The sequence below is a fragment of the Eretmochelys imbricata genome, chromosome 11 (assembly GCF_965152235.1).
Source record: "Eretmochelys imbricata isolate rEreImb1 chromosome 11, rEreImb1.hap1, whole genome shotgun sequence".
NCBI lineage: Eukaryota > Metazoa > Chordata > Testudines > Cheloniidae > Eretmochelys > Eretmochelys imbricata.
Window position 1 is genome coordinate 63,886,055 of NC_135582.1, and position 27,160 is coordinate 63,913,214.

At 48.9% G+C, this 27,160-nt stretch overlaps 1 protein-coding gene across 1 annotated transcript; it reads left to right on the forward strand.

Moving 5' to 3' along the window:
- Window positions 1-6,620: 6,620 nt before the first annotated feature.
- On the forward strand, window positions 6,621-26,119 carry SGO2 (shugoshin 2). The gene is made up of 10 exons (XM_077830338.1): window positions 6,621-6,702; window positions 12,007-12,102; window positions 12,737-12,827; window positions 13,585-13,760; window positions 14,911-14,988; window positions 16,591-16,700; window positions 17,590-17,849; window positions 19,150-21,141; window positions 23,968-24,094; window positions 25,756-26,119. Exons 2-10 carry the CDS (start codon window positions 12,097-12,099, stop codon window positions 25,910-25,912), a joined length of 2,997 nt encoding a protein of 998 aa, XP_077686464.1. The 5' UTR covers window positions 6,621-6,702; window positions 12,007-12,096; the 3' UTR covers window positions 25,913-26,119.
- The last annotated feature ends 1,041 nt before the right edge of the window (window positions 26,120-27,160 follow it).

A 27,160-nucleotide genomic window follows, 5' to 3' on the forward strand; every position in this document is an offset into this window, starting at 1 on the left:
TTGTCCAGACAGGGCATCAGAACAGATCCTGCTCATCAACTCTCCCAGCTCTTAAAGCTTTTCCTGTTTCTTCAACCACTTAATGTGGGAGTAGTAGTAGTCCCTGAGTGACAGAATTGGAAAGGGGGGGCAAAGGAGATAATTTTGGTTGAATGGGTTGGAAAGAGAATAGGTTAGACAGGAGAAGGCTACAGCAGGCCAGGGTGGAGATAACAAGGGTATGGGCCAAAGTTATGGCAATGTTTTGTACACGGTTCACAAGTCAAATTTCATGCATTACTTCCCCTTGACCAGGGGTTTACAGAGTTCATGAAACCACAAACATTTACGTTCAAACATGCAGTGAGAACGCTGTTTATGTGCCCATCACCATTATATTTAGGTGCCCTCTTTAATAGGCATAAAAAACGACAGCACTTATGTCCAGCATTAGCGTGCCCAAATGCCAACACAAACCTATTGAAGTAGCACAATGATTCCTACAAATATTCTGGGGCCAGATCCTCAGCTGCTGTAAATCAGTGTCATTTCATTTACTTCAATGAAGCCAAGAGGATTGAGATGATTTTTTCCAACTGAAGCGTGGCCCCAATGTTTATTAACACAGCATTTAAGCACATTGTGGCTTGGCCAGATTGCATACACCAAATAAATAAATGCACCATTTTATTTAATTAAGGAGTGGGTTTCAAAACAGTTCAGAGCACGTCAGATTAAGGAATCCAAGGCCTCCCTTTGATCTTATTTTTAAAGCTGCTCAAAAATCACACCCTATCTTTCTGTCATTTGAGAGTCCCTCAGAAAAAGGGAATCCACTGATAACTGTAAACATGCTAAGAAAAATAATTATCTAGTTAATAATCGAACCGACAGGACTGTATACAGTCTTTTTACGCACGCACGCACACACACACTCACACACACACTCTCACACACAGTATGAGAAATAGTTCATTACCTGCGTCAGACTCTCTGTCTTGTACAATGATTATTAAAAGGATCTTGGCTTTGGAATCTCTCTATCTCGTGGTAGCTTTAGGACGGAATTTACTCTTGATGCTGTTGTTTCTCCTTTGCCCTGCTGCAGCTGAAGAAGACTAGGCTACTGCTTCTGCTTCCTACAAGACTGAAGCTTTCTTCTGTTGCTTAGAAACAATGCTCTGAATGGGAAGAAATAAAAAAAATAAGTGTGTGCCCTAAGGTAGGGCTCTGGGCCTGGATTCTAAGTGATCCTTTTACATGCCCAGGCATTGGGTTTCGCAGGGGAATGGCTGGCCTGAAACACTAACGACTGGCTGACAAGAGAGATCGAGTCCCTCATTCTGAGCTGTGAGGAATCTAACGGTTGGTAAAAGTAGCTACCTGTACTAAGCAGATATGGGGGATGGGGAGTGATAACTAACAAGGGGGAAATTCTGGTCCCTGGGAAGAAATGGCAACAGTCCCATTGCCTTCAAAGGAGCCAAGATTTCCCCTCCAGAGACTAAGGCTAATGTGACTAACAGAATCACCCAACATTTTGACCCAGTTTATACTTATACTCGTGAGATTAGGAAAAGTTCAAAAAAGCAAACACACACCAAACGACCAAGAAAATTCCATCATTGCCACCCATTAAAATCTGGCTATGATATAGCTCATAAAAGACCATGGTAAACAGCAAATCATCAAACCAATTAGCTGGAAGGAAAGAAAGCTCAATCAGTTTATATTTCAGTAGGTTTGCAATTTTTAATGTAAGACTAGAATTAGCAATACCTGTCCATGTACTATAGCCTGTTAATAACAATTTCCCTCAATGTGGACCACACCTTGCCATAGGGGAAAGGCTTGTTCTGCTCCAGTGACCCTGAGAACTATGCCAGTGTGAGTTTTAACTCCTGATAGGGCGACGCAAATTGGACAGGTCAAAGGGTAGGGAGCAGACGTAAAGAAGACCGCTGGTCCTCCAGCTTGGGGGTGGAGCAGTAGGCCAACAACCTATCCTTATAAAAGAGTTAAGTTATAGAAACACAAGGTAGCCATTCTGGCAAACAGCATGATAGAGCGGGATGGAGGAGCCTTGTCTGTGCCCTAGATTGGATTATAACGTTGCCTCTGATAGAAAGCTGGTTGGGATGGCCTAAAGAAATCCAATGTAAAAATCTCCATAATATCATCTGATTTACTGTCATTAGCTGCTGTCTAGTAAACACCCCATATTTTATGTACAGAATTGGTACTGTATTTTCTCTTCTTCATTTTCTTTCACCTCTCCATTATCATGCAATCTCTTGTTCCAAGTCCTATAGCTTCATGACCTTTGTTTTCCAGAACAGGACCTTTTACAAAACAGGTTCCAATCAGGTCCTCCATGTACCATAGGCTGTGTCTGTGCTAGTGACGGAGCTGGGTTCAACATCTGGGGCCTCAATCTGTTTGACACCAGTTTAACTCCATTGACTTTAGTGGGATTGCTTTAAGGAAATCAGTCCATCCCTGAATAGAGTTGCAGAGGAGTTAACTCACTGAGCTTATTCACAATCCAACAATTCATGTGACATAGTGATCCCAAGTTAATATATTCCTTAAAACCCCTATGCAAAAGTAACAACGTGTATTATTTAGGGCTCTGGCAGAGAGTTGTCATTCAAATTCCCACAGTAGCATGAGGAAGATTCAGTCTATCTGTGTCACTATCATCTACACGTACCATTATGATTCTTCACCTCACGAAAGCTCATGCTCAAATAAATTGGTTAGTCTCTAAGATCCACAAGTACTCCTTTTCTTTTTGCAAAGACAGACTAACACGGCTGTTACTCTGAAACCTGTCATTATGATTCTGTCTGCATTGCAGTTTTAAATTGCTATTCCTTAAGGAAACGTGCATAACTTTAATTGATTTTCTTTACTTCATTTTATGTTAAGCATTGGTTTCATATAATATTTGCTTGACTGTTGTACTTAAAACACCAACTGTTAGACGAGAGAATTTTGACTTGTTTAGAAAGTATTGATGTATTTGCCACCTGGGTCAAAATTTTATATAAACTATTTCTAAAAAATGTTCTTTTAACATGTGATTACATGTCATCCTTTCATCAGAAAGAGAGAAAACACACCATACTTGGATAGGTGCTGGATCCTGCAGTTTGGTCTATAGAAGTACAAAACCTAAATTTGGGGTCAAATTTGAGCTGAAAGAATTCCTTTAAAATAAGCCTCTGATTTTAGGAGGTTTTGTTATACTTCTATCGTTCATTTTAATACTTTTTTAAAAAATACATAGTTTTTTCTACACTTCATACAAAAATGTTCTATAGTTTGCCAACCTCAAGCAGGGTGGATTAAAAATTGATGATTTAAAAATTAATCATTAAAAATTTATAAATTAATACTTTTAATTAAATCAGATTTTGATGTTATTTGAATTATAATCTATTTTTAAAATAAACCTGTTTAAAATGAAATCTGAATTTAATACAAAATATGTTAAGTCCTACACTTATTACAGTCTCTTAAAACATTTAAATAAAAAATGAATATGCTGAATCCATGAGCCTCTCTCAAAACTTTGAGTTAAAGCCTGCTTTTCTATACACAGAAAGAATCAGGGGGAAAACATCCAACTTTTGCGGTCAGGCATTCTAAATACGGCACAATGGGTTGTGTACTGTATTAAGGGCTTGTTTTGCTTAATAAAAATAAATGTTATATGCTGTTTTTGTGTGTTTAATTAAATTCCGGTTACCGTCCTAACATTGCTTGACACAAATCATGAGCCAAAAGTTAATTATCTAGTAAATAAGCAATATATCATTCACCACTTTCTAACATATGAAAATTGTACCATTAATTAATAAGGATCTGAAAATATTAAGCTACACAACTGTATAAATGAACATATATAACTATTGTGTACCCTTCTAGGCAGCAGAAAGATGTACCAAACCTAGTGCAAAGGCTCTTAGTTGTAAATCAACATGTTTCAATGGTTATACAAACCATTGAGAATGCACCTTTCTTTAGAAAATAAATGAGGTACAAATGGAAAAGCTGCTTAAAATCAGTGATTTAAATCAAAGCTTTTCACTTGGTGACTTAAATCATGATTTAAATGGTCTTGATTTAAATCAATCCACCCTAACCTCATGCATTCAGAAATCATGAATGAGGCCTCGAAAATCATGAGACTGACTTGAAAATCATGAGACTTTTAGAATGATATAAATTTGGGGTATATGCTTTCTGGTGTTTGAGCCTTTAGATTCATATTTTGTAGCTTTTCTTCACACCCATGAGGACTAGAAACCTACTTAAAAATAAATAAATAAAGCTGAGATTCTCACATGATCAAATGAATCCAGAAGCTGGAGCTTTAAGAAAAAACAAATACCACGAGACACTAAAGAAAATCTCATGAATTGACAACACGGGTTCTGACTCTTCCTGACACACAGTTACAGTCTTCATTATGTAAGGGGACTTGCCCCCTTACTAACATTCAGTGGGGCTCCCAGTACTAAAAAGGGGGAAGGGTCGATGGGGCATCAGGACCCTGAGACTGACAGCCCCCGGGAACAATGGGGAGAGGCCAATGCTCCAGGTCAGCCTGAATGACAGGGCAAGCAGGCTAATCAGGGAGTCAGGAGGCCAGGGAGGTCCTGTCTTCCCTGTGAGCTGGAATTGCCTGGGTCAGACAGAGTCGGACCAAGCTAAGGAGAAAGCAGGGGCCCAAGATGAGCTGGGGAGCAGAGCTGTGCCAGATCCAGAGGGACCAGAAAAGCAGCCCAGAGAGAGCAGACCCTGTCCTGGGAGCAGAGCTGCAGCCCCAAGCCAGAGGCACATCCCAGAGAGAGCAGACTTTCCCTGGGAGGAGAGCTGCAGCAACCAGAGCCAGAGGGGCCAGAAAAGCAGCCCAAGAAGCAGGTCAGTGCTGGGAGCAGAGTCACAGAAGCAGCCTGCAGAGCAGACCTGTTCTGGGAGCAGAGCTGTAGCAACCAGAGGCAGAGGGGCCAGAGATGCAGCCCAGGGAGCTGGAGGCAGAGCAGCAGTAGCAGTGCAGAGACCGAGTGGTGGAGCTGAGGCTGGAGGAGTCTGGAGCTGAGTGTGGTGAGCAGCTGAGGAGAGCGAGGGGGACCCTGGGCAGCGGGCCCAGCACAGGGAGACGCCTCAGCCAAGAGGCTCTGCAGGCCAGGCTTGTATTGTAACCCCGACAGGGCGGGGGCGACACTGGGAAGAAGGGTCCTACCACTTAGAGCCTGAGAACGTGTGGCCACCACCAGAGCGAGTGTCCAACCCGCAGCATCCCTGCAGCACGGTCAGGGCCTGAGCAGGAGGCCTGGGACGTACAAGGAACAGACTGTGAACTGCCTTGACGTTCCAGAGACACTGTTTGTGATGTTCCCTGCCACAGAGCGGGGTGATGTGTTTCCTTTAACCTTTCCCATTATTCCTTATTCTTTTTAAAATTAATTATTGATTAAATAACTTGCTTTTGCTTTAAATTGTATGTAATGGTCAGTGGGTCAGAGCAGTACCCAGTGCAGAGAGAGTACCCCAGAGTGGGGACAACCTAGCCCCTGTCCTAGGCGACCACAACAGGGTTGGGGGGTCGAGCCCCCCAGGAATCCTGGGCCCAGCCTTATCGGGGTTATGAGGACTCTGCCAGACAGGAGAGTGGAAGGAGAGTCCTCAAGGGCAGGGAGGCCACCGGGTAAAGGAAGTGGGAGCGAGGACTCAGATCCTTTCGCTAGCCCACTTCACCAGGGTAGTGCAAAAACCAGGAAAGTTCCCCACAAGAGCGGGACTATTCCCCTGCTTACAATTACCAGATATAGACCCCAGTTCTTCAACTGGCTCTATGGGGGGTAGAAGGCCCCACAGGTGGTCTATACTATTTTGTTTTTAAATTCTCATCTGATGCTTATTATTTGGTTCCACTTGTTTATCTTTTGAAAGAACATCTACATGTGGACTACTGTGTTATAAAAGCTCAACAAAAATAAACGGAACCCGCTCTTTCTAAGCCCAGACACCCCGCCTGTAATTCTTGCAACACAGACAGGGCGGCATTGCACTCCTGCATGAGAGCAGAAACGGACCAGAGACAACAAGTGAAGCTGCCAGGCCTATAAGCCAAGAGAAATCCAGCAGGGAGGCTGACCCTGCAAAGAGCCAGCCAGAAAATATATTTTACAAAGGCCTTGCTGCGGGAAGGATTTAAAGGTGGGAGCTGGAACCGAGGAACAGATCTCTCCCACACAGGATTTTTAAGCTGGTGGCATCTCTCTAAAGAAAGCTCATTCGCCCAGCACAAAGCGTTGTTTTCACCGGGCTGGGGCTGCAGCCCGGGAGAGCCGGGAAGCAGCAGCCGCCGCCTTGGCCGCACCGGCCCCAGCGCAGAAGGGCGGCCGGGGCGTCTGCCGCGGCGGAGCCAGGGGGAACACGGCGAGGTCACGTGAGCCATTTCAAATCGCCGCCCGCCGGCCGAGCTCGGCTGCGCGCGCGCGCCTGGGCCGGGGCGCGAGGCCGGTCATCCCGCCCGGCGCAGGGAGGGGCTCCTTCTGAAACCGAGCCGGGGGGGAGGGGCGGAAAAAGAAACTCCGGTTTACGTTTAAAAAAAAAAAAAAAAACCGTCCCGCTGCATTTCCCAGGGTTCCCGGGGCTGCCCCGTGCAGAGCCCCCCCCCCCCCGCCCGGGGGCCGCGCCGGCGATCGGGTAAGTGCGGGGTGTCCGTTAGCGGGGAGCCCCCCCCCGCCCGAGTGCCCGGGGCCGGCAGGGCGGCAGCCGGCGCAGAGCCGGAGGCAAAGAAACCCCCTTTGCAGCCCCCCCGGCTCGCTCGGGCTCGGCGAGCCACCGAAACCCGTAAAAACACACTGCGCCGGGCTCGTTCAGGGGTCTCGGGCTCGAAGCGCCAGGAGGGGCCCATCACCCCCCCGCTGCCCCCGACCCCCGCTCCGCGCCCGCCCCTGCCCGCGGGGTGCGGCAGGGGGCTCAGGGGGTTAGGGTGCAGGAGGGGTGCGGGGTGCGGCAGGGGGCTCAGGGCAGGGGGATGGGGTGCAGGAGGGGTGCGGCAGGGGGCTCAGGGCAGGGGGATGGGGTGCAGGAGGGGTGCGGCAGCGGGCTCAGGACGGGGGGTTGGGGTGCAGCAGGGGGCTCAGGGCAGGGGGTTGGGGTGCAGGAGGGGTGCGGGGTGCGGCAGGGGGCTCAGGGCAGGGGGATGGGGTGCAGGAGGGGTGCGGGGTGCGGCAGGGGGCTCAGGGCAGGGGGATGGGGTGCAGGAGGGGTGCGGCAGGGGGCTCAGGGCAGGGGGATGGGGTGCAGGAGGGGTGCGGCAGCGGGCTCAGGACGGGGGGTTGGGGTGCAGCAGGGGGCTCAGGGCAGGGGGTTGGGGTGCAGGAGGGATGCGGGGTGCGACAGGGGGCTCAGGGCAAGGGGTTGGGGTGCAGGAGGGGTGTGGGGTGCAGTAGGAGGCTCAGGGTAGGGGTAGGGCAGGGGGATGGGGTGCAGGAGGGGTGCGGCAGGGGGCTCAGGACGGGGTTGGGGTGCAGGAGGGGTGCGGCAGGGGGCTCAGGGCAGGGGGATGGGGTGCAGGAGGGGTGCGGCAGGGGGCTCAGGGCACGGCATTGGGGTGCAGGAGGGGTGCGGCAGGGGGCTCAGGGCAGGGGTAGGGCAGGGGGTTGGGGTGCAGGAGGGATGTGGGGTGCGGCAGGGGGCTCAGGGCGTTGGGGTGCAGGAGGGGTGCGGCAGGGGGCTCAGGGCAGGGGTAGGGCAGGGGGTTGGGGTGCAGGAGGGGTGTGGGGTGCGGCAGGGGGCTCAGGGCAGGGGGTTGGGGTGCAGGAGGGGTGCGGCAGAGGGCTCAGGGCAAGGGTAGGGCAGGGGTTTGGGGTGCGGAAGGGGGCTCAGGGCAGGGGGTTGGGGTGCAGGAGGGTGCGGGATGCGGCGGGGGCTCAGGGCAGGGGGTTGGGGTGCAGGAGGGGTGCGGCAGGGGTAGGGCAGGGGGTTGGGGTGCAGGAGGGATGCGGGGTGCGACAGGGGGCTCAGGGCAGGGGGTTGGGGTGCAGGAGGGGTGTGGGGTGCGGCAGGGGGCTCAGGGCAGGGGTAGGGCAGGGGGTTGGGGTGCAGGAGGGGTGTGGGGTGCGGCGGGGGCTTAGGGCAGGGGGTTGGGGCGCAGGAGGGGTGTGGGGTGTGGCAGGGGACTCAGGGCAGGGGTAGGGCAGGGGGTTGGGGTGCAGGAGGTGTGCGGGGTGCGGGAGGGGGCTCAGGACAGGGGGTTGTGGTGCAGGAGGGGTGTGGCAGGGGGCTCAGGGCAGGGGGTTGGGGTGTAGGAAGGATGTGGGGTGTGGCAGGGGGCTCAAGGCACGGGAATGGGGTTCAGGAGGGGTGCGGGGTGCGGCGGGGGCTCAGGGCAGGGGTAGGGCAGGGGGTTGGGGTGCAGGAGGGGTGTGGGGTGCGGCAGGGGGCACAGGGCAGGGGGTTGGGGTGCAGGAGTAGTGCAGGGTGCGGCAGGGGGCTCAGGGCAGGGGTTGGGGTGCAGGAGGGGTGCGGCAGGGGGCTCAGGGCAGGGGGATGGGGTGCAGGAGGGGTGCAGCAGGGGGCTCAGGGCAGGGGGTTGGGGTGCAGGAGGGATGCGGGGTGCGACAGGGGGCTCAGGGCAGGGGGTTGGGGTGCAGGAGGGGTGTGGGGTGCAGCAGGGGGCTCAGGGCAGGGGTAGGGCAGGGGGTTGGGGTGCAGGAGGGATGCAGGGTGCGACGGGGCTCAGGGCAGGGGGTTGGGGTGCAGGAGGGGTGCGGGGTGCAGCAGGGGGCTCAGGGCAGGGGTAGGGCAGGGGGTTGGGGTGCAGGAGGGTTGTGGGGTGTGCCGGGGGCTCGGCAGGGGGTTGGGGTGCAGGAGGGGTGTGGGGTGTGACAGGGGGCTCAGGATAGGGGTAGGGCAGGGGGTTGAGGTGCAGGGGGTGTGGGGTGTGGCAGGGGGCTCAGGGTACAGGTAGGTCAGGGGGCTGGGGTGCAGGAGGAAGTGCGGGGTGTGGCAGGGGGCGGGGGTGCAGGCAGAGAGCTCAGGGCAGGAGGTAGGGGTGCGGCAGGGGGCTCTGGGCAGGGGGTGCGGGGCATTGCAGGGGGCTCAGGGCAGGGGTTTGGGGTGCAGGAGGGGTGTGGCAGGGGGCTCAGGGCACGGGGATGGGGTGCAGGAGGGGTGCGGGGTGCGGGAGGGGGCTCAGGGCAGGGCGTTGGGGTGCGACAGGGGGCTCAGGGCAGGGGTATGGCAGGGGGTTGGGGTGCAGGAGGGTTGTGGGGTGTGGCGGGGGCTCAGGGCAGGGGGTTGGGGTGCAGGAGGGGTGCGGGGTGTGGCAGGGGGCTCAGGGTACAGGTAGGTCAGGGGGCTGGGGTGCAGGAGGAAGTGCGGGGTGTGGCAGGGGGCTGGAGTGCAGGCAGAGAGCTCAGGGCAGGAGGCAGGGGTGCGGCACGGGGCTCTGGGCAGGGGGTGCGGGGCATTGCAGGGGGCTCAGGGTGGGGGTTGGGCTGCAGGAGGGAGTGCAGGGTGTGGCAGGGGGCTGGGGTGCAGGCAGGGGGCTCAGGGCAGGGTGTTGGGGTGCAGGGTGCAGGAGGGGTTTGGGTTCCGGCCTGGTACCGCTTACCTTGAGTGGCTCCGTGGTGGCAGGGGCGCGTACTGAGGCTCCCTGCGTGCCCTGGCCCCGGCCCCGTGCCGCTCCGGGAAGTGCCGGGCACCGCTTCCTTGCGGCCCCGGCCCATGGGAGCTTCAGGGGAGGTCCCACAGGCAAGAACAGCTCACGGAGTTCTCTGCTCCCCCTCCCCTGGGGCCGCAGGGACGGGGTGCCTGCCGCTTCCCGGAGCAGCACGGGGCCCTCAGCACCGCGGGGGTGGCAAATCCGCGGGCCGGATCCAAAGCCCTGAGGGGCTGGATCCGGCCTGGGGCTGTAGTTTGCCCACCCCTGGGCTGGAGGTAGGCTGGGGATGTGGGGGCGGGACACGGGAAGCTTGGAGGGCCGCAGGAAAGAACCCCGCGGGCCGCATGTTTGTGACCCCTGGGCTAGTTCCCCTTTGTCCGGGGGCTGCAGGGTTGCAACGTAAGGAGAAAGAAACATCGTGTGAAGCCAAGTCAGCAGCGCCTGCTGTGCTCGATGCCTGGGAGGGGGTCTGTGAAACTCTCTGGTGTGTGTCCTCCCCATGCCCTATTTGTAAATCCCAAATATCCAAAGCTGGGGGAGGAGTTAGTGATTGGGGAGGGATCCAGAGTCCTTCTGAGGGCAGCACCTGGCAGGTTAAAGGTTAGAGAGATCTTGTTAGACTCATACGACTGGAAGGGACCTCGAGAGGTCGTCCAGTCCCCTGCACTCAAGGCAGGACTGAGTATTGTCGAGTCCGGGGTCCCCAATGCGGTGCCGCGGGTTCAATGGCATGCGCCCGCAGGACACTGTGCCGCCGAGCACGGCTGCCAGAGAAATGGCCGCCAAAATGCCGCCGAGAAGCGTTGCCGTATTTCGGCGGTGACGCTTTTTTTCGCTACGACTTCTCGGCGGCATTTTGGCAGTGGGGTGTCTGGCGCCCGCCACAGTCTTCTGGGAATAGGAGTGTGCTGTTCCCACAGAAAGGTTGGGGACCACTGGTCTAGACCATCCCTGACAGGTGTTTGTCTCACCTGCTCTTAAAAATCCCCTATGATGGAGATTCCACAACCTCCCTAAGCAATTTATTCCAGTGCTTAACCACTCTGACAGGAAGTTTTTCCTAATGTCCAACCTAAACCTCCCTTGCTGTGATTTAAGCCCATTGCTTCTTGTCCTATTCTCAGAGGTTAAAAAGAACAATTTTTCTCCCTCCTCCTTGTAACAACCTTTTCTGTACTTTAAAACAGTTATCATGTCCCCTCTCAAGTTTTCTCTTCTCCAGACTAAACAAACTTCTTCAATCTTCCCTCATGGGTCATGTTTTCTAGACCTTTAATCATTTTTGTTGCTCTTCTCTGGACTTTCTCCAATTTGTCCATATCTTTCCTGAAATGTGCTGCCCAGAGCTGGACACAATACTGCAGTTAGGCTGAATCAGCACAGAGTAGAGCGGAAGAATTACTTCTCGTGTCTTGCTTACAACACTCCTGCTAATACATCCCACAGTGATGTTTGCTTTTTTTGCATCATTGTTGCACTGTTGGCTCATATTTACCTTGTGGTCCACTATGACTCCCACATCCTTTTCTGCAGTACTCCTTTCTAGGCAGTCATTTCCCGTTTTGTATAGATTAAGAGCTATCTATCTAATCTATTTATCTAATCTAGCTATCATCTAACACTTACATAGATCAAGATCTCTCAAAAATATGTCTATTTTGGGTCTTTTAAGTCCATTTATGTGCCTCTGTCTTGGGCTCCCATTATGCTCCAGAATTAACTGTGGCAGGGTTAGCACAATTCAAGGACACAGTTTACACACAGTCGCCAACTCTGGAAATCTCTCTATGTGACCAGACCCCAGTCCTGTCCCACTGACATCACAGCTGGTTGTAGGATCAGGGCTATAGTTTGCTCCCCTGCAGACAGCAAAGTGAAACTCAGTCTTAACCAAGCTTCCTGATGCAGCTGATTCTGACAGCAGAGATGGGTGGCTAGGCACCGATCCTGGGAGTAGATGTAAACGTGGGGACCCTGGTGCCAGAACAGAGCCCCACTGGGCTTGTGTGAATTGGGAAAATGAGTGGCCACTTGACCTTGAATGAAAACAACAAGGAGTACTTGTGGCACCTTATAGACTAACAAATGTATTTGGGCATAAGCTTTCGTGGGCTAAAACCCACTTCATCAGATGCATGGAGTGGAAAATACAGTAGGAAGAGATATATAGCAGTACATGAAAAGATCAGAGTTGCCTTACCCAGTTTGAAAGCATCTCCCATTTTTTGAGCCCATTGGTTTAAATAGGACTCGAAGAAGGTCCCGAGGAGGGTTGCCTCTGGGATGCTTTGTTTTGTTTATATATGGTTTAGTGAGAGCCAGTTTCTTCCATACAGTTCTGCCCTGGTGGTGGGGCTGCTGCTGGCTGGGAGGCTGGACCGGCTCTGCTAGAAACCTCTGCAAGTTCCACTGGGAAACCTGAGTCCATGCAGGTTAGTGCACTTTGTGGTGGTTTTTTGGGGAGAGAGATCCCCAGATCTCACATGGTGAATGGAAATAAGTATGATCCCTTTCAGTGCAATGAGAGGTGTAAGGTGGCTCATTTACTGTGGGGCAGGTGGGGCGGGTTGGGGGCCCTGGCCCACCATCACCCCAACAAACTAGGTTTTATAAACATTCCAGACTGTCAAGATGAATGGGTGGATGGAAACCTGGACTTTGCTGTTTGATGCTGGAGAAAGTGATTTTCAAGGCTGGGTTAATGGAGCCAGAGTGCACATGGAAGGCTCTCTGCAATTGACTCCCCTGGAAACCTGTCTTTATAGGACAGGAAAACTCCATCAAGAGCCACACACGAAGACTGGATTTGTATTACACCTGCAGCGATTTTGGTGTCCGTTCTCACTGCCTGGGAAAGGCAACGTTAATTATAGGACATGGGGATGTGTAGGCTGTAGGGAAAAAGAGCTGATCTGGTGTTTTTGGCTCAGAAGCGTTCGCGTGGGAGGGGATAATGATAGAGAAGCATTTCCCCTTTGGAAAGAGTTTTCCCTACAACTGCAGACTTTATTTTCTGAAAATATACGAGCACTAACTCACTTCTCTCTCTTGCTCGCTCTCTCTTAGGGCTCTTCAACCATGGCGTCTCAGGAGGCTGTGGATACATCTTTTTTCTCCCTAAGTGGTGTTAGAGAACGGATGAGGGAGAAGAAAAATGGTGCTTTAAAGACAGCAAAGCTGAATGCTTCCCTTGTATCAAAAATCAAAACAAAAATAATAAGTGAGAGCTTGCTTGTTTTTTGTATTATGCAAGCACTTAGGGGCTCATATCAAGATCAGGTCCCACTGTGCTTGGTGCTGTCCATGCATGTAGTAAGCATGTAGTCCTTGCCCCAAGAACTTAGTCTAAATCTGGAAGAAAGTATTTTATAGTTGGGGAAACTGAGGCACATAGAGGCTAACTAACTTGCCTAAGATCACTGAGGAAGTCTGGCAGAGCTGGGAATTGAACTCAGATGGCCCAGCTCCTAGTCGAGTGGCTTAACCACAAGACCACAATTGAAGAAGGCCAGGCTGGATTAAAAAAATACTGCCAGGTTTAGAGGGGAAGTGAAGGCAGCTGTAAAAAATATAATTAACAAATGGAATGAAGGGGAAGTTGATAGTACTGAGTATAAATCGGAAGTTAGGAATTGTAGAAAAATGATAAGGGATGCCCAGGGACACACAGAGAACTCGATGGCCCTCAGAGTTAAGGACAATAGGAAGGAGGTTTTTTTAATATATGAAGAACAAAAAAGAATCTTAACAATGGTATTGGTCCATTACTAGATGGAAATGGTAGAATTATCAGTAATAATACAGACCCATGGTGTGATTCATGCAGGCAGCAGGGCCTTGGCTGGTGTAGATTTATTCTGGTAGCAGGAATAGGAGAGATTTAATGTAATATCTTACTTTTATTTTGCCTGTAGACAACTCTTCTATAGTTAAGGTCTCCTTAAAACGCAATAATAAAGCTCTGGCACAGGCCCTCAGCGCTGAGAAGGCGAATAGCCAGAGGCTCGTCTTCGAGAAGATGTTACTGCAGAAAGAAGTGGAGCAATGTCACTTCCAGAATGCTACGCTTCGGCAAAGACTGTATTTTCTGGTACTGTGCTAACACTTGAACTTTGGTTGTGGGGCAGTCACAATCAGTGCTACCACCTCTGTAGAGCCTAGCCAGGAAGAAAAAGAATGTAACTTAATTTTTGCCATCAAAACATTTCAGAATTTATTAACCTATTTTTTTTAATCTTTTTAAAAAAACGGTCCAAACATAGTATCGAACCTGGGTCCCATTCTCCCTAGCAGCTGTGCAGGGAGACAGTTACAACCCTGTCCTCTTGTGCGATAGACTAAGCCTACCTGTTTGTCTGAACTGAGATACAACCCTGAACAGAGCAGAGTGATGACCCAGTTCAGGCACAGTAAGATGGGGTTAGGTCATGTCTATACTGCAAGCACAAACTGTGTGTTGACAGTCTTGTAACTGGGTCCTGGATATTGTGGTTTAGTGCAGGTGGGCCCTTCATTGTCTTCAGTTGTCCCCAATCGAGATGCTATCTCAGGGGAAGATACTAGGTTCCTGAGGGCTTGTCTATACAGGGAAATTGCGAGCATAGCTGTAGTGGAATAATAATTCTGGTATAGCTATGCTGCTCAATTAAGGGCTTGTCTATCAGACAAGACATGCAAACTGTCCAGGCTTTCTACTCAGGTGTTTGTATCCGAGCCCCTTCCATCAGTGGAGCATTTCCTAAATCTTCAGGGCAATCAAACCCATTCCCTCCCCCACCTCTTCCATCCCACCACATAGTGTCAAAGGCCTACCCATAATGTGAGCATTTTAATTACATGATGATACTCCTCCCTCTCTTTTTCTCATATGATTTGAGCAGTGAAATAGGTAAGTGTTGCTATTTAAACTATAATCTGTTAGCACCCTTTGCAATTAATGGGGCTGTTCACCCCTCTCAGAGCTGTTGTTCCAGGCAGCCCAGGCTCCCTGCAAACTCAGGCATGCTTTGCTGCATTGGTTTGCAATTGGATCACATTTGATAGCTTTCCATTGTAACCAAAGTAGCCTGAGACTTATTACTAGTGTGTAATTGCTGGGAGCTTTAGTGTCTCATAGCATGCCCTTGTTCCCCCATCGGGCTGAGCGGCACTGCTTTCTGCTCCCAATATTAGCCTCTCTTCAGCTGTGTCTAGAGAAATTTTAAATTCCAGTCTTGTAAAACATGACTTTTCTGATACAGAATAAAACCCTTAAACAACTGGAAGCATTTCTGAATGGTAACCTGCTGACGGCCATAAAGATGAGCAGACCTTCCGAGGTAGGTGGTGGGGCTCCGAGTATTCGTGTGTGTTTGGGAAGGAGTGAAATATCTGTGGCTCCTGTCCAAGGATTGCTCCTCACGTCATCGTTTGGAGATGTTACTTGCTTACCCCACACAGTACCTTGATTTTAGCTATATGTTAACGTCAGTGACCAAATCAAAGGGCCAGGTTGCAGCCAGTAGCTCCCCTTGGCCTTGAGGCAGATTTTTTTTCCTTCAGTTGAATTAGTTCAGCTGAACTCGTTTAACTCTATTTGAAATTGCCAATTAATGCCAATGTGGACACAGTCCAATACCTCTAGCTCAATTTTAGCGGGATGTGTTACAGCCCTAAAGTCTTTGAGGCCTGGTCTATGCCTAAAAATTGGATTGACCTAGATACTGTCACTCAGGGCTGTGAAACATGTCATGCCCTGTGTGATGTAGTTAGGTCAACTTAACCCCCCATTGTAGACCCAACTAGGTTGATGGATTTACTCCTTCCGCTGATGTAGGAGGTGTCTAGGCTACAACTGCAGCACCATAGTTACGCTGCTGTCTTATAGATGTACCCTGAGCTAAGATCTTGTCTAAATGTACAAATTGTATCTCTATCCGCATAGTTAAAGTGGTCCAAGCTCCCCTAGCGTGGATGCAGTTATACATGTATAGCCTATTCCCATGCAGAAAGGGGAGTAAGCTATACTAGTATAAGGTGCCTTTATACTGGTATAACTGTGTCCACTCTAGGTTGTTGTAGTTTAACTATGTCGGCAGAATATCGTACCCCTAAGCGACATAGTTACACTGGTGCAAAATCTGCATGTAGACCAGGCCCATGTATATATCTAGCACCTTTCTAGGTTTGGCACCATGGGGGAAGGCTGGCCATAGTCTACCCAGGCTCTAAGCTTCAGGCTCTGCTGATAATCCCAGAGGGGCTGGTTGTTTGCTAAAGACATCTACCTCTATAGGGCAGGGACCATCTTTTGGTCTGTGTTTGTAGAGTGCCTAGCACAACGGGGTCCTGTTTCATGACTGGGATTCCAAGGTGCTATGGTAATACAGATAGCTAATAATCAATGGTGGCAATATTTCCCATGTGGAAATTAGAAGTGCCATCATTAGATTTCAAAGTTGACACCCCACTGAAAAGGGATGATTCACAGACCCCTTGGAGCTGCTACAGATTCAGTGAGATCATATTGCGTCTGTTCATACTGGGAAGATACACTTCCCAGTTATAAAGGCTAGAAACTTTCTCACCTGAGAGAGGCTAGTGCAGCCTCCCAGCGCTGTCTCATTCCTGGCTTGTTCTGTTTTACTTTTGGAGGCAGCAATTTTGTATGAGGGTCTTAAAATTTATTTATATATAGATTTTATTTTTTATATATATAAAATAAAAATCCCAGTAGTAGCATTTTCAATGGCAGAATGCTCAAAAGTGTCTATGTACTATTTAAAGTGCCAGTGCGTAATTTCCCACGTGTTGGTATCCAAAAAAAATCCCTCATCACCTTCCATAAAACCAAGATGAGACCTTGTGCCGCTCCCACACAGAACAGCGTGCTTGTTTATTACAGAACCCTTAACAGACCGTGCCATTTTTCCACCCTCTAGTACCGTTCAAGTTCTCTGCTGTTAGCTGCGGGACAGCACAACAGCATCGTGGAGGGCAGCTGGACTGATGATCTCACAGATGCACAACTTGGGGTCTCTCCACTTGCTAGGTAAGCCTGAAAATGTTCAAATGAGGCTAAAATCATGTGTGTAACTTTAAACGTGTCAATTCAGTTGGGCTGTCCATGTGCTTCACGTTCTATACGTTTCAATGCTCTGCTGGATTGGGGCGTAGGTTTGTAAAGCACCCTGTATCTTTGCAGTGCTATATTAATAATAATAATACTGCCTATCTCTTGTATGGTGCTTTTCATCAGTAGGTCTCAAAGCACTTTTACAAAGGTCAGTGTAATTATTCCCCATTTTACAGATGGGGAAACTGAGGCACACAGTGAGTGAGTGACTTGTCCAAGGTCACCCTGCAGGGAAGTGGCAGAGCTGAAAATAGAGCCCAGGTCTCCTGGGTCCCAGTTTAGTGCTGTCTCCACTAACCCCCTCTGCCTCCCTATGCTTAAGAGTAAATGCTTAGCAGTAACCCACGCATGACTACGATTTAGGTGCGTGTTTTGGGAAATGCCATTGCAAATGTGATCTGTTCTTAAAACAGTAGATCTGAAAATCTGTTTGTTTCTTTGTCGTGTCCCAAGTTCAGGTCCCTGTATAACCCCAGCACACTATCGTTTGAACCTGTGTTTTGGATGGCCCTGCTTCCATCTCCCTTCAGATTTTGTTTCCTCCCACAGAGGCTGTGCCCCAAGAGACACATGCTTTCCCACCTATGTGAAATGACCGCTCAGCACAGATCAAATTTGGCTACGCTGGTACACATTCCTCTTTCCTGAATGGTTACAATGCCGAAGCAAAGCACCTCTTTACCTTGAAGGACATGCTGAAGTGCTGTCCCAAGTCGGGGTGGATTTTGGTGCTGTCCTGAAGCCTGGAGATGGGTGATCTGCTCCGTTCCCTCTTTTCCTTTCATCACCTCTCTTTGCATTGCAGAATGGCAGCGATGCCGATGAGGGTCCCGGTGTGTGAAGTAGATGATGGTAAAAGGCTCCGAGGCAGCAGCTCCGCGGGTGTGCAGACGTTCCCGCTAGGGCTCCAGACATCCGTTCCAGAGCAACCAGGTAAAAGCACAACCACCACCTCGTCCCGGCTTGTGGAGGAGCCGTTAGCAAGCCAGGAGAAAAACGGGCAGAGGTCGAGCAAAGGAGGTGAACCAGAACCTGCCTTTCTTGACTCTCATCTGATTTTTGGAGGTAAAGTCCATCTTTGTCTGGTCTCCTAGGACAACTGTTGGTGTGCTTTAGTGCTGGGCTGCAGTGCAATACAGACTGAACAGGTGTGCATTTAACTCGTCTGCTTGGACGCTGTGGCTGCATCGGTATCATGGGAATACTAGTGATAGTGTTGGAGCAAATCTGGGGCTGCCTAGGACACTGTGGTTGTTGCTGTGCTACAAACCAGGAACACCCCTGAACATCATGGCTACAGTAGAGATTGAGCTTTCCGAGGACTTTCAGTAGCAACTGCTACAGTGTGGAAGTGCTTAGAGAGAGAAGTGCAGGCCCATACTTTGGGATCTGACCATTTTATGCTAACGAATCCCACGACAAGCAGTTCTGATCCTGGTTCACGTACATTCCAGCCAGTTTATGACCATACAAACCACGAGAACGTTGCCTGACGCAGAAGAGTTGAATCTCTCTCGTTGACGTTGTTCCTGGTTTTGGCTTACTGACCTGTTGTTTTTAAATGCTTCTGCGTGGGTGACGTGCCCTTTGTTACCATTCAAGAGTCTTGCTCCACCATAGGCTGGTGGAGACCAACTTTGCACTGCAGTGACACACAAAGGGTCCAGCTGCCCTGCAGTCGAGAGGCACAGCTACGCTGTGTGAGATGGGCACGCGGTAGCTTTGCTCAAACTAGTAGTGTTGCTGCAGCGGCGTGGGTAGCGGCCTGGTCTCGTTCCCCGAGTACATACCCAGGGCCCTGGGCAGGATTGTACTTGGCTGGGTAGCGTGTCAGGTCCACTGACAAGTGCTGCAGTGGTACCTGAGTGCAGTGTAGACATAGGCTTAGTTAACATGTGTAGCGATATTTTCCAGCAACTGACTTTCGCCTGCTGGCTGAATTGCCTTGGATAATGAATCCTGGTGGTCTTCCCCCATCCCCTGTAGGTGTGTGCAGCGCCTAGCTCAATGGGGTCCTGGTCCGTGTGTTACCACAGTACAAATAATAAAACGTTCTGATCTGGATTTTGAACACCCCCAAATACCTGGCTTGTTGAGGTCTGGGATTGTGCTTTGGGCCATTCTCCTGTTTTGAGGAGAGATAAATAAGCATCTCTGCAGCACAGACAATTTGCTGATTCTCCACTAGAAAAGCCTACCTTGTCTCATGAAAGAGATGCCACTGTCTGTCCTGTGGGGGTGCATGGTAATGTGAGAGTCACAAATATGAGTTGATGGGATTTTCTGGTGCTGCAGAAGGTGATTTGTTGTCTGCCACGTTTATTTTAGGATGATATATAGATATGTTTGGTTTTTTTTATTGTAGAATCCTCGTCATGCACCCCACAAAGTTCCGAAAATTTCCCAATATCTACTCTGGCTAATAATCTTTCTCTGCCGCAATGTGAGAAGATTACAAGACCATGTAGTGATAGTCTGGTACACCTGCATGGACACGTAACTGAAAGGAAGAAACGTGTCACTGTCTTTATGACGAGTACTCCATCTTCTGCAGTGGACTTTCACCTAGATACCAACTCAAATCGTGCCTCGAAATGGAGCGTTGGTGGGGACAGCTGTGCCAGTAAAACAAGCATGCCGATCAAATCGAGCTCTCTCCATCTCTTGGATTTGCCTTCAGAGCCCGATAGCGATCCTAAAACAGAATCCCCAGATAAAGGGCTTCCCCGTGACCTGCTGCAGCCTGAAGAGACTCTGTGCTATGCTGAAGTGGATCATAACTTCAGCCGAGTCGCTGAGTTTATTACATTAGAAGCCAAAAGTCAAAGTAATGGCCAAGCCAAAGCCGCTGAAACTACAGTTGTCAAAAAGGTCAGCAAAGGTAAAAAGAAAAGAGATGCACTTAAAATCCATCCTAAAAGTAGTTTGGATGTACCTCATGAAGAAGAGAGCCCCCCGAGTTCTAAAAAGGTATCCAAGGCTAAAGGCTTGAGCGGGAGCAAATGGGAAGCGCACAAGCCCGCGTGGCAGACTCCCAGGGATGCTTTGGAAGAGGGGTCGTTACAGAAGAGCAGCGGCTGTGCTGCGGGACAAAGTGATAAAGCCAAAGATTGCAGAAGAATGCATGTGTTGAATGCAGGGCAGTCAAAGAAGATGGAAAAAAGGGTCTTGTTACCACAAGAACTAAATAGAGAGTCTTTTGCTGAGAGACTGAGTAGTATGGAGAGCCAGTTCCAAAGTCCACGCTCTGCCTTGATCAGTCATAAAACTCCATTAAATGGTGGTGCTCCGCAAAGTCCACTGTGCTTGGAAAAACAGGGCTCCGGCATACCAGCTTTGCAGCAGGATTTGCTGTGTGCGAACGTGAAATCTACAAAACCAAAAGCAACCAGGAAGACCATTCGAATTAGCAGAGCAGCTGACTGTAGTGAGGAACATGTGCAAAGCAGAATTCCAGAGAGCAAAGCTGAATGCCAGGCTAAAAAAGGGCAGAAAAGCAAGAGAAAAATGAGTAAAGAGGGCAACTTCAACACTCAGAGAAGTGAAGCAGAGAATTCTGGTCCATGTGTAGATGTGCAAAGTGTAAATAAAAGCAACGATAAGGATTCATCAAGCAATACCAAACCTAGCAGGAAAACGTACACTGTGTCTCTTTCTGATCTTACAGGGAGCTCAGTTCCTGTCCTGCCAGGTTTAAAGGGGGGTGAAATCACCCACTCTGAGCGTGTTCCTGAGAGCAAAACTAACAAGACCCAAAAGGCTCAGAGAACTTCAGCTGTTCAGAGCAATAAAAAGCGGAGCAGCAGCCCCGTAGAGAAGGTGCTGGACGGAGTCCCCAGCAATATGAATGCCTTAAAGGAAGGGGCTGATTCCAGATCCAAGACTAAGAGAAAAACCTATGTTGTTAACCCTCCAGAAGCTCACCCTGAGGGCAGAGAGAGTTTTGCTTCTGAGACTCAAGGCGTAGCAAATTCTGCATTCAGTCAGGTTGATCCAGTGGAACAGAATTTTCTGCCTGTTACCATTTTCAAAACTGAGCCAGATTCCTACCTGGAGCCACCGATCAGTGAGCCAGGTGGGACGAATTTCATGGTGGGAAATCCAGGCCTTATTGATTTCTCCTCTGCAGCCCGTTCTGAAGTTTTGGCCTTCAGCCCCTGCAGCAAAAGTCTCCCACGCTTGGAGCCCCCAACTGCTGCAGAGCACAGAATTGCAGAAAAATCCTCCACTCTGCCAAAGAGCTCTGCGATCGTTAAAGAAAACGACACCGAGCAGACGTCGGGAGGCGGTTGTGGGCGGAAGAAAGCAAAGGCCAGTTCAAAAGACCCTTGCCAAAGCACAGCCTTGCCAGGAAGTGGTAAGTGGCGGGGTAGAGGAAAGGGATTATTAGCATACTGACAGTATATGGGAAAGGTGGAAGTGATTATATTGTAGTACAATAAATGCTCTGATCATTACTATTTAAAACACAGGTTATGTATGAATCTTGGGTATTTTGTTGCCCTCCGCCATCTGAATGCTAACTGCAGAAAAATAAAAGTTCTACTAAGTTGTGTTCTGACTCAAAGCCTGGTGAATTCCTTGTGGGGTTTTTGATTCAGCAGGTTTTGAATCAGGCCACCAGCCCTTAGAAGACCTCACCGCTCCTCGATTTGGTTTCAGTGACTTGGGATTTTATTTATATTTGTGCAAGAGTCTCTGGATGCTGTTTTGGTTGTGGGTGGGGAAAGGCTGAGGACCACTGCTGTGGGGATTTGTTCCCTTTGCCTCTGATGTTGTGACTCTTCCTCTAGACTGTCTTGCAAGATGTTGAACACTTAAGCAGCTTTTAGGTGGAGAACAATATGAACTAGCCCTGATCAGTGCCTGCATTGTCTTTTTGCAAAGAGGATGCTACAACTGGCTGGGAGATGTGCTCTTGTATGTGTTAAACCTGAGTGGGAGGGTTCAGATCCCTGTTGTTGCCTAAAGATGTTTTCACTGCAGGGTTAACATGAGTTCCTCCTCTCAAGTTCGCCTCGCTTGAGTGAGAGTGGCCGCGCTGTCCAATAACATCTGAGCCCACCCCAGCACTGTGCTCGCTCCTGTGTGGCGCTGACTTATAGGGACAGGTTCTTTGGTTTGCAGGCTGTAGTAAACTGAGCTGCTCAAGGAATTCGTTCCCAGGGAATTGTTGGAAACCTTGTCTATGCTTTCTGGGCACAAGAGGAAGGAATGGGGGATGGCTGCCGAGAACCAGCAGCTTTTGAGTCGTGCTAGCCTGTGTCCACACTGCAGAAGTGGTTGTGTGAGCAGCTGACAGGTTGCACTGGCTGGACCGTTAGCCTGTGCCCCCTCTTGGGCCAGTCCACTCGAGTTAAAAGCACCAGCGCACTTGAGTTCAGGGTTTGTGGGTGTGAAGGGGACTCAAGTTAGGGGCATCGTTTGAATTATAACTTGAGTTGGTTTTTAAGTGAAGACAAGACCTGAGAGAGAGATTAGAGATGGGATGTTTCAAGAGAACTTTGCATTGGTCTAATTCCCCTCCTGTTGAAGTCAGTCACAGTGGAGTTAGACCAGGGCTGAACCTCACCCTCAGTTGGGCTAGGTGGGCTGAGATGTGAGCCCCTTCAGCCTAATGGGCCCTCAGATGATTCTACTAATAACCACGTTTTAGCCAGACCTCAGCTTCATCCTTAATGCTGGCCCCGTGCGAGCAATCGGTGCTCCTGGGAGCTCCACTCATTCTTCTTGCTTTGTTTGGAAAGCAGCAGAATGCCAGCTTTGCTGGGGAGACGTTTCAACGTTTCTCCAACCAGGGGGAAAATGCTCCAACAACTTACCTCGTTTGCTTCCTGTTCTGACCCTAGTAGGGTTCTCCATGCTCTGGGTCGGTGGAACTATCAGGAGTTAATGGAAGCAGAGAACAAAGTTATAGTAATACGGGGTCTTTGTAGATTTTTCCAGAGTTAACCCAAGGGTTCAGCATTTCTGTGCCTCTCATAGAGTCCGTCCGATAGCTCATGTGCCCCTGTAAACACACACAGGATGGATCCAGCTGCTTTGACTCAGGGGTATGCTCTGAGGCCTTTACGGCAAACACTGCACTGAGAGGGATTAAATGTTGCTACAGAGTTTTTATTACCATGTCTCGTGCATTAAAATAAGAGGCATAATTTTGTGTAGAAATACACACAAACTCAGAGCCAGAGGCTGCAGACACACTTACTTGATGAGGGATCCTGCATCTCCATTCATTAGGTTCATTCTGAAATGCTCACGTTCCCCTCATCCAGATAACATGAACTCCACGTGGGTAGATGAGTCCTAGGGTTCAATTTTCGCTCCCCATCAGCTTTCTCCCAGTCTTTTGCATTAGAGGGTGTAAGGCATCTGAAGAAAGGCAAAGTTTAATAGGCCCAGTAGCTTAATTATGGCTAATGTGGGCCACTTGCAGCCCTCATTCCACTTGTATAAGCTCCCACTGATGATCTGAGGGGAGATGTGCAGTTATGGGAGAGGTTCTGTTACTACTGGTTACTCTGCAAAAAGATGTGGGTTTGTTTTTTTTCCTGTAGCGTTCCAAAATCAGGCTGGTTTGAAAAGCAGAGTGTACTTTGCAAGGGTGTTTACCTGTAACTGGAGCGCTGGAAAATGGTGTTACACTGATTTCCTCCTCCCATGCCCCAGACTTGCTAATTTCACTTGGAAAGATTTTCAGTAGAGGCTGCAGTTACATCCGGGTTACACAGTTAGCTCTGGAACTCTCCCAGCTAGTTCCAATACCACAGGCACCCTCGATCACACTTCCTTAGCTCCTACCCACCTGCTATGTCTTTTAGAGAATACGTTCTTTAGGGCAGGGACTGCCAATGATTTTCTGTATGTAAATACAGCCCTGCTGCTGACTGAGGCCTGTTGGCCCTCCCACAATGAAAAATTACAATAATACACAGTAAAAAACCTGGCCTTTGAACAATAATTCTGGTTTTGGACAAAATGGGGTGGAGAAACCTCCCAAACAGTCTCCTGTGTCTGGGTGTGAAGGGAAAGGTGCCAGATGCAACTTTCAGAGAACTCTGACCATACATTACTCATTCTCTTCTCCACTCGCAGGTGATGTCTCAGGCTCGATTTAAATGGGCTTTGTCAGGGAATCGGCAATATTTTGAATAAATCATTTCAAACGTCCCTGTCTTTACAGAGAACAAAGCCCTGCAAGATCTGACCAATGCTAGCTTTCGGGCATCCATCAGTTCAGGAGAGTCTTCGGCACGTCCGACCAGACGGAGGCGGGACCCGGCTTGCTACGCAGAACCGAAACTCAATAGGTCGGTATTTCTAACCCCCCAGCACCTCCCCTGCACACTGTTCTTGTTGAAATGAGCTTTTCCTGTATGCCGGCTGCCCCTACTGCTTGGCATGCCCTCCCCAGTCAGGTTGCTAGTCCTATTCCCTTCTCTACCTTCATCCAAATCCTTCCTAAAACAGCCTTTTTGCCTACAAGAAGTGACGGGGGAGCCAATAGAACAAAAACAAAATATGTATGTGCCCTAGGCCCCCGTCTGCCTAAACAGAACCTTACACTTGTGTGGAGTCCCTCTGAAGTCAGTAGGAACTTGCTGAGTTGAGAGTCTGCCTCTGTGATCTCTTTCCAGGATCAGGACCTTCCTGAGCAACTGTATGTCCTGTATCTGTTTGTGGCACCCACTTGTATCATGTTGAATTTAGGTCACAATCCTGCCTTGGGATCATTTAGCACAGATGCCTGTGTGGAGTCCTGTAGACTTACTGTCCAAGAGTTGATGTCTAGCACAACCCTTTGCTAGGTTTATTACTTGATCACTCACCGTTATTTTTTAATTGCTGAAATTTAAACCACAACCCTGTACAAACCTATCCCTGGAAGTAAGAAATCTCTAAACTGTAATATTAAGTAGGCAGAGGAATAGTAGAAAATAAAATTCAGTTTCCTAGATATACAAGGACTAGGAACAGAAAGCAGCATTTGTACTTCACTGTATTCTGAGACATCCAAAGCATTTTTGTATATGTAAATTAAAGATATTACTACAAGTACCATTGATTCAGTCAAGTTCTCATGACGGGTGCATTGTTTTTTCAGTAAGCAGACTATCTGAGTAGTTACAAAACAGTGGAGGATTGCTCTAAAAACTCAGTGCATCAATCTCTCCTGCATAGGGGCATTTTCCCATTGTGAGGGTACCTCTGTTTTGCATATCACCAGCTATCTTCAGGCCTTGTCTGCATCTGAAAGCTGTATGCTTTAACTATACTGGTATAGCCATAGACTTACTGCAGGAAGTGCAGGGCTTGAAACCCGGTGACCAAGGTATGCCCTAGCACCGGGAAGCGGACAGCCCTGCAAACGAAGCACAGAGGCATCTGAAACTATCTAAGTACTAAAACTAACCTAACTACTAAAATTACAGCAACTATTTGCACTAAAGACTGGATTAAAAACCACTAAGAGAAGGATTACCTGAGCAATGAGGGGTTCCAGGAACTGTCGCAAGCAGTAATAAGGAACTGAAGAGGAGTGGGGTCGGCAGGGCCCTGTATACCGGCCTTATAAGCACACAGCACTAGAGGGCTGGAGCCAACCCACCAGATACCACTAAGGGAAAAAATTCTGGCAACTGTGCTCAGGGCGCGCACACACCTATGTTGGAATGGACATTTGCAAGCACTCGAAGACTGTTCCCTAGTATTTTATATCCGTATAAAGAACCTTTTTCTAGTATGTCTCTCTTCATTTTGGAGGAGGAATAAGCCTACACCAGTAAAAATCCAAGGTGACTTATACTGGTATAACTATTATGGTTAAAAAAAAAAAAAAAATCATGCCTCTAATGGAAATAGTCATATGGGTACAACTTGCAAGTTTAGAACAGGCCTAAGTTTGACTAGCACCATAATTATTTGTATTATCATAGTTAGTTAATAATATTTAACTCTTTTTATTCTGCAGCAAATTGAGGCGTGGTGACCCCTTTACAAACACACAGTTCCTGCATTCCCCTGTCTATAAAACCAAAAGGAAGAAAATGACAAAAGAAAAGGAAAAATCTAAGAGGATCAAACAGGAAGAAAATGTCTTCATGAATGATCCACTGCAACCTACATAAATTGTCTGTTTTCAAAATGATTAGTAAATATTTTTATTTTTCTGTAGCTAAAAATCATCAGATATAACACCGCATCACACCATGAATCAATTTGTCTTGTACTTTTGCTGGGACAGTTTGAACTAGCTGGAGAACTTAGAAGGGAGTTTGCATAATGTATTTATTTTATTTTTATATTGGAACGCTAAATAAAGACCAATCATTTTACCTTCTAAAATTCACATTGATGATCTCATTTTTATAGCTGGGGCCAGATGAGATAGTGCCTTATGGCCCCTTTGCACCAGCTAGGCTGTACCCTGGCCCTAGGCCTACAGCTGGGTCTCCCAGTTCTCTGCTACCTGCACTGGGAGCCATTCCAGGGCGGGGATGGGGCAATGGAGGAAGGTGATGGGACCTGGGAAGATGTGGACAGGTTGTTCGTTTGCCCCTGCAATTACACATCCCTGTAGGGGCTGTAGTTCTTGATGGGAGTAAGTTCTATTAAGATGATCAATGAGCATTGGGCCAGATTTGTTCCAACTCCACAGCTCGTCAATCTTGCTTTCTGGCATGTCTTCTCCAATGGGAAGGTTTCCTGTATATTTAGAATCCAGTGTTTTGTCATAGAATCACAGAAATGTAGGGCTGTAAGGTACCTTGAGAGGTCATTAAATCCAGCCCGCTGGAGGGAGTGACTTGGAAGGAGTTCTGCACTTGTGCAATAATAAGTAAAAGAGCTATCTGGGTAAAGCACTGCAGCATCCCTTAAAGATGATGAGTTTCCATTGACTTCCGTGGTTGTTGGATCAGGCCTTTCATACATCCTCTGTTGCTGTATGTCTGAGATATATGGATTTTTTTAAACCATAGAGATAATATAAGCCCTGCTGCTTTAGTCTTCCCACCAGTTTTGCCCTAGGGCTTGTTTACCCCAGTTTGGTGCACCAAAATGGTATAGTTTTTCTGTGTGGTTTTTGTGCCCCATGTCTCCACTCTGCAAAACCATCAAACCCTTCGTCGTCCTTGAGTCCTCCTTGTATAAGTCAATGCTCTGCTGCTTTGACTCAAACACTAGCTGGGAACCTCTCCCTGTCTTTGAGAATGGGGTGTTCAGAGCAGAGGAGTTTATCGGGAACATCAAACAAGGTTGGGCTGGGTTAACTGCTTACAAAAAAAACAAACCAAAGGTCACCAGCTGTTTTTAGCAAGTCAGCAGACTAAACTGGGCCCGATTCTTCACTTTGTTACATGGTTCCTTATCACGCT